The 10000-nt window shown below is 52.2% G+C and overlaps 1 protein-coding gene across 6 annotated transcripts in view; it reads right to left on the bottom strand.

Annotated features, from left to right (window-relative positions):
* mpp7a (membrane palmitoylated protein 7a) overlaps window positions 1-10000 on the bottom strand; it is a 131056-nt gene that overhangs the window by 23682 nt on the left and 97374 nt on the right. For 3 of the 6 annotated variants that reach the window (XM_031583914.2, XM_031583916.2, XM_031583915.2), the window contains 2 exons: window positions 9774-9815; window positions 1-82 (listed from right to left, as the gene is read on the bottom strand). The exon at window positions 1-82 is cut by the window's left edge and continues 89 nt beyond it. In XM_031583914.2, the coding sequence (XP_031439774.1) occupies window positions 1-82; window positions 9774-9815 (124 nt within the window). The remainder of the gene's footprint in view (window positions 83-9773; window positions 9816-10000) is intronic. The other 3 variants (XM_031583917.2, XM_031583918.2, XM_031583919.2) reach the window with 1 other exon arrangement.

Genomic DNA, 10000 nt, shown 5'->3' with positions numbered 1-10000 from the left:
TGGTCACTTTTCTTGCACTCGTACATGGACTTATTGGTCTTCTTATCCCGCCGGCTCAGCCGGAAGCTCCTCCTCAGACCCACTGCAGAGACAGACACACAACCACAACAGCAACGTGAGGAAGGGTCCTCCTCAGACTCACTGCAGAGACAGACACACAACCACAACAACAGCAACGGAAAGGTCTGAATGGGTAGAATGGGTCAGATTGACTGTGTTGGTTCTGTGTTAGAGGCTTTGGTGTAATTAGTTACCGTAATGTCTTAATTAAGACTATTCTCTCAAGACTATCTATGTAATTAAGGCATATTTTGTGTGAAAGTCAGATTTCAAACTGAAATAAACCTTTTACAACAGGTACTGTATGCCCGTACACACACACAGACATTACCACATAGCGCAGTCTGCACAGATTCCCCAAAGAGGAAGCTGTTAGGTTTGGTATATGTGCTGCTTCTCACACAGCAGACTAAAAAGTCAACCCCCACTGGGTTTAAGTTCCAACATCCAGTTCCAGATCAGGAAAAAGTGAAATGAAAATGTAATACAAGATAAAAGCCGCAGCAGAAAGTCAGTAAGTAGAACCACGCTGGTCAAAAGCTTGTCAGGTATGAAAACAAGATTAGCCACCAGCTTCCTCACTGGGTTTAATCCAGAACCGTCTGATTCTAAGAACCCAACCTCTACCATAATCCCAAAGTGTATCAAATCCCTTAAACGCATCCTCCTCTTTGAAAGCAGAAACCCTCCTTCAAGCTTACCACCTCTGGCTCATTCCAATTTCATGATTCTTCAGCTCCTCTATTCCGGGCCTGACCTGGCGCCGGTCCATACCAGTCTCTGTCTGGAACCAGAGGCAGCCTTTTCCTTCACTTCCACTCATGTGGCAACATGATCAATCAACATGATCAATCAACATGACCAATCACTCTCTCTGTCCTTCAGTGGAGCTTCTCAAAGCCCCGCTCTCCATCTCTCTCTCTCCATTTCTCTCTCTCCATTTCTTTCTCTCTCCATCTCTCTCTCTCTGTACAGAGGTCAAGCAGCGAGCAGAGACACACACCCCATACAGGAACTGTGCTTTTCCACAAACTCCGTCGCTATGCGCACAAGCCCTGCCAGCTCCTTCATGCTTGTCCGATCGACAAAGCTGCTGGATGATGATTTTTCAATCTCCCCCTTCTCCTCTATTCCTGTCTGTCTGAGTCTCCCCTTCCCCACGTCTCCTGTTCGAGCAGTTGGACGTCATGTCCTGGGGAATCGTGGGGTATACGGTGTTTGATTGATGCTATTTCTTGGGTCTGGGGTCATTCTGCGAGCAGCAGCAGCGGCAGCGGCAGCGCTGTGTGATGGGTTCATTTCGCTACTCAATGTTAGAGCTACAGGCCGTCAGGACCAGGAAGGGATGCCTCCAGGGTGGTTCTGGGTTCCGCAGGGTTTGAGTGACAAGCAGCATAATTAACGGGTTAAAATGAGGGCCGCCCCCCCCCGCCTCATTTGAAGTTTTACATTCAACACAAATGCAGACCTGAGGTAACCTGTACATCAAAGTCAGGACTCAACCAATGTACAGCAGTGGAGAAGCAGTGGCCTCTTTCTGCTTAGACGAATGCCATATAACCCCCCCCACAAAAAAGGAGTATGATGCAAGATGTCCAAGTAAAGATGAAGGCAGCTGCAGAGTTGTGGGGTGAGGGAGGGGGGGGGGGGGAGAGGAGAGGAGGAGGAGGGAGCACAGAACCTGATCCAATCCCCTTTAATACTTTCCACTGCGCCGAGAAAACCGCGAGAGCGACGCAGATGTGCAGCGGACGAGCGTCTGCATTCTTCCGCTGCTCCCTCCCTCCTTCCCCCTCCACCCCTCCAGTGTTGCCTTAATAAGGGGCTGCCACAGAGCGACCACATGGGCCGGCATATGAAACACGCCGTAAGTCAAGCGCTGTAACGCGCTGGGGCCTGTGTCTGTGTGTGTGTGTGAGTGTGTGTGTGTGTGGCAGTGAGTATTCTGTTACATCAAACATGGAGAACTGAGGCCAGGCCAGGCCTGTGTGTGTGTGTGTGTGTGTTTTTTCTGTTCCGTGGTGGGTTGGTTGCGGCCGGTTCCTCCGCTTGTGCCACGGCCCTCCGGGCTTCAGAGGCTGTGCGGTTGAAAAACCGGCTCCCTCCATCCCCCCCCCTCCCTCCCTCACGAGCAGACGCCACCACTATTGCCGCCGGCCGATGCCAAAACACGGGGAATGGGAGCGCAATCATCTCCATCATAATCTCACCGACACGGCAACGAAAGAGGCAACAATGGCTTGCGTCATCTAGCGAACGCCGCTCCGCTAACGAAGGAGCGCTGTGCTCCGTGTAGTCATGCCTGCGGCCTGTTCGGAGGTTATGTTCACCGAAATGAAGGCTGCATCTGTGGTGCAGTGAAAAGCTGATCTCAGGCTGGTTTGGCAGCTTCACAGAAAATGCGAATGAGTGAGAGAGGACACCGAAGTCAGGGGTAGGAAGGAAGGGAGGGAGGGAGGGGGGGAGAGAGGACGGGGAAGGCAAGGAGAAAAAGATAGAGGAAAAAAGGGAGATGTAGACTCTGCTTGTCTGTAGGGTCTCGTTCTGCCGCCTGTGCATTAGCGTCTCATTGTGTGAGTCAGGGGAGATCTGGCTGCTGTCCGGTCCTGCGGGGCAGGTGCGCTGTGCTGCGCTGGGCTTCTATTACCGCCTCAGCTGTGTCCGGTCACAAGCTGTCAGCACGAGTCAGGCTGAAGGGCCCACGCACTCCGCTCCGCTCGCAACGCCTAACCTGCTCCGACAGCTCCGTCCGTCCACACACACACACACACACACACACACACACACACACACACACAGAGCCCCAGTTTACCGACCCTCTACCATTACACCAGCCACAGAGCTAAGGTAACAAACACACACAAATACACCTGTTCATTGACACACACGTGTAATGTACAAACTTATACATGTACACATACACACTCAAACCCAAACAGACACACAGACAGTGACTGACACAAACACACACACACACACACACACACACACACACACACAGTCCCCCACATCCCTCCACTGCTTTTCTGCATTACTAATGGAAGCCGAATTAAATGCAAAAGGCCTGGAAATTAATTCATTCCAGAAAGGAGAACGAGCGCAAAAATGCCATTCTTTTCGCTGGACCTGTTTTTTTGTCATGAGGCCTTTTATTTTGGTCTTAATGCAGCAGAACAGAAATCTGGGATTTGGATGCAATCTGGTAATGTATGTAATTTGGCAACTGGGGAGATTTAGATACGCTTATCTCACTTGTGTCTAATGTCTGTCCTGATTGTGAGGGAGGGAAGGAGGGAGGGAGAGAGGAATCAAGGGCCAGAAAGAGGGAAAGAGAAGACAACACCGACTGTCCTGCCAGGATGAGGACGAGTGGCTGCCTCTGGCCTCTTCCTCTGGCCTCTTCCTCTGGCCATACCTGAGCTGCTCTTCTCCTGTCCGCTACTCTTCCTCTGGCCATACCTGAGCTGCTCTTCTCCTGTCCGCTGCTGTGACTGCTGGCCTGCTGGCTTCACGAGAGGGGGAAGCTGGGATAGCCGACACGTGTCCACACAGGGGTCCCTCAACACGCACCTCATCAACGCACGCAGCTAAGCGTGACCACTTAATTGGCCCCGCAGTGCCAGCTGAGCACACACACACACACACACACACACACACACACACAGACTAATCTGCTCCTGCACTGGGGTACAACAATGCGAGATGGAAAAAGCGGGCGATAAAGTGTCCAGGGGAGCGGGGAGAGGAGAGCGGAGTGTAAACACAGAACGACACGCGCTGCTGCCCCAGCTCGCCACAGCCAGAGAGACCGCCCCGCGCCGCGTGCCCAGTTTCCACGGCAATAATGTCTCACAGCCGCACATCAGAGGCCCTGAGGCCTGCTCATGCGCACGCCGAACACACACACAAACACACACACACACACACACACACACACTAGCATCCTGCACTACCCCACTATAAACCTTTCCTGAGAGACTATTCACCGGACAACAAGAGGAAAACCCCCTCTCCACAAACACACACACATATACATTTATGCAACGCACACATCAAGGCACGCTCTCCCTGGTTGCTGTGTAAGTGGAGAACCATGAGAACACTTTGTAATTGGTTGACACTTGCATAATGAGGAGAGACTGTTGGAATTCCTTCAAACTGGAATGTTGATGTGGGCCAGACAAAAAGAAGCCTGTCCGAATGTCGGCATGTTGTGGTTGGTCCTGAGAAACCCTTTCTCCAGATTATTTTAGACCTGCTTTTCCTGTCTTGTGTACCCCTACCCCTCTACAACTCCCACTGATGCTGTTGCAAACAAACCTACAGTTTAGAGTGGACATGCCCATTACTGTGATCAAAACTAGCATCATCCCAGTGGAAGCTCTCTGTTAAACAGTGACCACGACAGAACATACACACAGCCACAAAGAGACACACAGCTGTGTGTGTCTGTGTGTCTGTGTGTCTGTGTGTCTGTGTGTCTGTGTGTCTGTGTGTCTGTGTGTCTGTGTGTCTGTGTGTCTGTGTGTCTGTGTGTCTGTGTGTCTGTGTGTCTGTGTGTGGTGATGTTCTCTGACAGCAGTCGTGTGGCCTTCAGACAGCCATCCCCGCACTTTTAACAAGCATCTGCCAAAGGCCTTATGGGTAACACGGGTCCCCCCACCCCCCCACCACCACCCCTCCGACATCCCCGGGAGACCCCCAGCATCAAACGCCACCGAGGTTTTCCGGAGCAGTCTCACCCACAATCCGCAGGTCTCCTCAGATCCCCAGCCACAGGAATGGTAAGAGTATTGAACATGATTACGCTGCTCAGGGGGGAGACAAACATCCCTTTTTACAAGCCAGTCTTTTCCTCTTTTATTCTCTTTCTTCTCTTTCTCTCTCTGCTGCCCCCCCGCCCCCCACTAACCCACGAGGCTTCAGCATCTGTCTATCATCCTGCTGACCCCCACCACCCCCCCTTCCTACCCCCATACACACACACACACACACACACCCCTCGGTGTGTTTTTGAGCGTGGAAACGTCCGCCTCTGCAGTGGAGGCGGCGGCTGCTGAGATGGATGGATGGCGGGGGATGATGAAACCAGCGAGCGAGCGGCCCGTCCTCTGCTCTGATATGTGAAGTATTGAGTACTGAGCTCCAGGCCGTGCTGAAGCCATTAGGCTGCTACCACGTGTGTGTGTGTGTGTGTGTGTGTGTGTGTGTGTGTGTGTGTGTGTTGGGTGTGTGTGTGTGTGTGTGTGTGTGTGTGTGTGTGTGTGTGTGAGAGGGGGGGGAGGGGGTGCTCTTTCCACTCCCGCAGCACATGTGAGGCGTGCACTGGATGCGGAGTGCGCTGTGGGCTTACGCTTGATACCCACAATGCACTACTCTTGGCTGGTGGGTGGGTGGATGAAAGTGTGTGTGTGTGTGTGTGTGTGTGTGTGTGTGTATCGAGGAGCGGTATTAGTTTTTCCCCTCTTATGACTTATCCCCGAGCTCTTTAGATGCAGGAATGTTGAGTCAGGAGCAATGAGGGACGCAATACACACACATGAACACAGACACACACAGAGAAAAACACAAACACACAAACACACACACCATCAGGCAGACACGGCCGTACGCCAGGACTAGAGCAGCCAGACTGAAGTCTATCTTGTTGCCTGTTTGCCTCATCAGTCACACAAGCTATCAACATCAGTACAGTGAGTGAGTGAATGTGTGTGAGCTTGCAGGTGTGTGTGTCAGAGTGTGTACATACAGGATGAGCATATGCATAGTGCATGAAAATGTGTGTGTGTGTGTGTGTGTGTGTGTGCGTGCATGTATGTTTGTGTGTATATGTGTGTGTGCATGCATACGTGTGTGTATGTGAGTATGTTTGTGTGCGTGTGTGTGCTTGCGCAAAGATGACACTAGAACATGTGGAAATGCTGACAGCCCAAATCTGTCAGCCGCTAAGGACATCCTGTCAGCACCTGTGCCCCACTAAAGCTGACCCCCCCCCCCCCCCCCGGTCACACACACACACACACACACACAAACACACACACACACACACACACACACACACACACGCCCTCTCAGCCTCACCAATGCAAACCTTCATCCTGAGGGCCCCAAGAAGCCCTGGCCCTGGCAGATTCACCTCCACTACCTCCACCTTCCTCCACCTACTCTAACTCCACGACTGCAGCTTCCCAGCGGCTCCGTCTCCACATCTCAGTGGAAATGTGTGTGTCACAGGCCTGACATCAGCCTCACGGGCCTTTTATGAGGCGCTTTTTAATTTCAATTAGGCTTACGAGGGCGCAGCAGTGCTGATACGGGAGCAGTGAAGTGTGCCCGCCCGAGTCCAGCCAACCGGGTCAGCGCGCTGGGGTGGACTTGAGGTGTCTCCACAGCCTGCTGTGATTCACCTGAGGACGCCGAAGATTAGCCCAGGGTTGGAAGGGGGAACGCGCTTTTCATTCCCGTTTCACACATGTGTTTTTCCATCACTCGCACCTTAATTGGATTCTGGGGGTTGATGGCTTTCACAGCTTTGAGATCCCTCCGACCCATCCCTCTCTCTCACTCTCTCACTCTCTTTCGCTCCCTCTCTCCGGTTCTTCATCTGTTTTTTAATCATTTGCGCGTCGTTGCTTTTCTTCTCTGGGTCTTTTTTTTCCGGCCTGGATGTTTGGGGTGGTTGGGAGGTTTGTTCTCCCCGAGGCGGGATCGTCGGGATGGTTGGGATTAGCAGACTGATGGGACGTGTCACCGGGCCCACGCGCTCCGGATGCTTCCGAGCCGCCGGGTCCCGGGATCGCCTTTCAGGCTCGACGGGATCAGGGATGAAGAGAGGGGGTTGGGGGGGGGGGGGGTGCAGGATCGGACGCGCTGAAGGATGAGGAGGAGGAAGAGGAGGAGGAGGAGGACGCTGATGACGGGGAGAAGAAAGGGGCCCTTAACGAGCTGGCCATCTCCTGTGGGGTTCTCTCTGGGACGCTGAGCTTTAAAAGCCTCTTCTCAGGACCACCAAAGCTCCCACGTTTTACAGATCTCCGGCATACGGGGCACGTATGCACACACACACACACACACACACACACACACACACACTTACAGACACAACAGCATCCAGCTACACACACACACACACACACACACACACACACGCAGTGACAAACAAGAGTGTGTGTATGTAATGTTATGAATCCTGACCCCGGGTCTGTGTACGCTGTAGCATGACAGACTTATGGGCCGGGTGCGTGTGTGTGGTGGTGGGGGGGGGGCAGCAGATCACAGTAACAGCCCGGCCGCCCCCAGACCCCCGGACCCCCGACAGAAACCTGATCCACATCTGTGCCTCCTTCATCCCTACAACACCACCAGGGACAAGCTTAAATCAGACTTGCAAATGTGAGAATGTACATCTGTGTGTATACGTGTGTGCATGTGTGTGTGTGTGTGTGTGTGAGTGTGTGTGTGTATAGAGAGAGAGAGATCTGTGAAGGTCCCTGTAAAGACCTGATTGTTCTAGGAGAGATTTATCCTCTCCCCCGCCAGGCTCCTGTTACAGAAGCGACTCAGCCGACCCAGAGCACGCAAACACGGATGTCCATACAGGGACATGGCCTCAACGCTTAAGATCTGTGTGTTTGAGTGTGTGTGTGTGTGTGAGTGTGTGTGTGAGTGTGAGTGTGTGTGTGTGTGCGTGAGTGTGAGTGTAAGTGTAAGTGTAAGTGTGTGTGTGTGAGTGTAAGTGTGAGTGAGTGAGTGAGTGAGTGAGTGAGTGAGTGTGTGAGTGTGTGAGTGTGTGAGTGTGTGAGTGTGTGAGTGTGTGAGTGTGTGTGTGTGTTTGAGTGAGTGTGTTTGAGTGCGTGTGTGTGTGTGTGTATAGGGCCTTGAGGATGGGCAGTGCTAGAAGAGGGAGAACAGTGAGTGTGTGTTGTGCCAAAGCACTCTGTTTCTAGAGTGGTCAGCCTTGACTGTGCGTGGCGGGGTGTGTGTGTGCGTGGCGAGGTTGATCCACAGGCTGGTATTTATAAACTGGGATGAGCGAGCACTGGAGCATCCGCCAAATCACAACAGTCCAAACTACTCCAGAAACACAGGCCAGAGCAGACTACATATGACCTCAGTACACAGCCTAAACACCTACACAGACAGACAGACGGACGGACGGACAGACAGACAGACAGACAGACAGACAGACAGACAGACAGACAGACAGACAGACAGACAGAGTCAGAGAGAGAGGGGGGGGGGGGGGGGGGGGGGGGGGGGGGTGGTAGAAAGGAGGAGAAAGAGTAGCCTGGCAGACAAAAAGAGATAAAGGGGTATAGACGGGTATAGAAAGAAGGGAATTAACAGAGAAAAAAAAAGAAAGAAAGAAAAAGATAAATAACAGAGACAGAAATAAAAACCAATTGACAGAACAGAAACTAAGATAGACAGAGGGGAGTAAAGAGAGGAAGAGAGAGAGAGAACCCGAGCGCGTCTGGAGAGTGCAGGCCGTGTCGTCTGCGGTGCGCTGATGGGGCACACAACTTATCATTTGTCGCTGGCGCAGCGGCAGTAATAACAACGTCAGGAGAGTCGCTCTCCCCGCACACACATACTAAACCAGCCCAACCCAGCCCGGCCCGGCCCGCGGGCACCGCCAGAACCAGCCCCGGGTCTTAGAGGTGACCACATCAACGACAGCGCCGCACCACAACACCAGGACCGGCGGAGCGTAGCCTCGAGACATCCCTGCGTGTGTGTGACTTCAGCTTGTTCCACATTCACAGAGCGCTATTTAGAGAGAGCGCCGCCGGTGCCAGCATGTTGGACGAAACCAGAAGAAGCCCTGGCCTGGCAAAACCAGAAGAAGCTGGCAAGGACTGGTACACTGGCTACTGTAAGCCGTCACTTGCATGTCATCTGAAGACCTCTGTGTTCCCTCTGAGAGGGCATGTGTGAGCATGTTTAAGCAGGTTACACTGGCAGAGTGTAGAAATGAACATGTGTGTGATCTATGTCATTATAAGAGACATGCTGTCGTGTTCATTCACCTCGTGAATACGCATGAGTGAGTGGGTGTGTGTGTGTGTGTGTGTGTGTGTGTGTGTGTGTGTGTGTGTGTGTTGTGGAAGTCACAATAGGCAAAAATGTCATGACAGGTCAGGCACAGAGTATTTCACACCACAACTAAGTGACATCACAACTGCGGGCTCAATCAGGGAACAGGCATGACCAATCACAAGTGACTCCGATCAGGAGCAGCACAGGGCACTATGGCAACCACAGGGCACTATGGCAACCACAGGATGTGCTGGAGAAGCCATGAGTGTACTTCAGGCCAACAAACAGCACAGTGGGAAGAGAGAGAGGCAGAGAAAGGGAGAGAGAAAGAGAGATTGAGAGAGAGAGATTGAGAGAGAAAGAGAGAGAGAGAGAGAGAGGCAGAGAAAGGGAGAGAGAGAAAGAGAGGCAGAGAAAGGGAGAGAGAGAGAGAGAGAGAGAGAGAGAGAGAGACACATGTAAGGGGTGAGAGTGTGGGAGAAAGAGGCAACAAACACCAGGACCAGCACAGGCTATGGAGGACATGAAATAACTCTTTCTTCCTCACACACGAAAATGCCCGCGCACACACACACACACACACAAATAAACACACAGGTATGTCTATGGGCACAGAGAGCTGGTATGGAAGACACTGGGGACGGACTGAGAGAGGAGTGAGGAAAAAGTCTCACCTATGTGTTGTCCACTTAAACTAGAACCAGAATCAGAGTCGTCTGAAAACATGAGAAAGAGAAAGAGAGCGAGAGGGAGAACAATAGAGGGAGGAAAACAGTGCGAGAGGCCAAAAGAATAACAGAAAATGGAGCTTGTAAAATTAGACTGAGAAGACGCTGCAATCATCTAATCTTTCAGCACACAAGCACAACTAGCCTCTCTCTCTCTCTCACACACACAAACT

The sequence above is a fragment of the Clupea harengus genome, chromosome 17 (assembly GCF_900700415.2).
Source record: "Clupea harengus chromosome 17, Ch_v2.0.2, whole genome shotgun sequence".
NCBI lineage: Eukaryota > Metazoa > Chordata > Actinopteri > Clupeiformes > Clupeidae > Clupea > Clupea harengus.
Note: the sequence above shows the minus strand (reverse complement) of the source record. Positions and strands in the feature narration are given on the sequence as shown.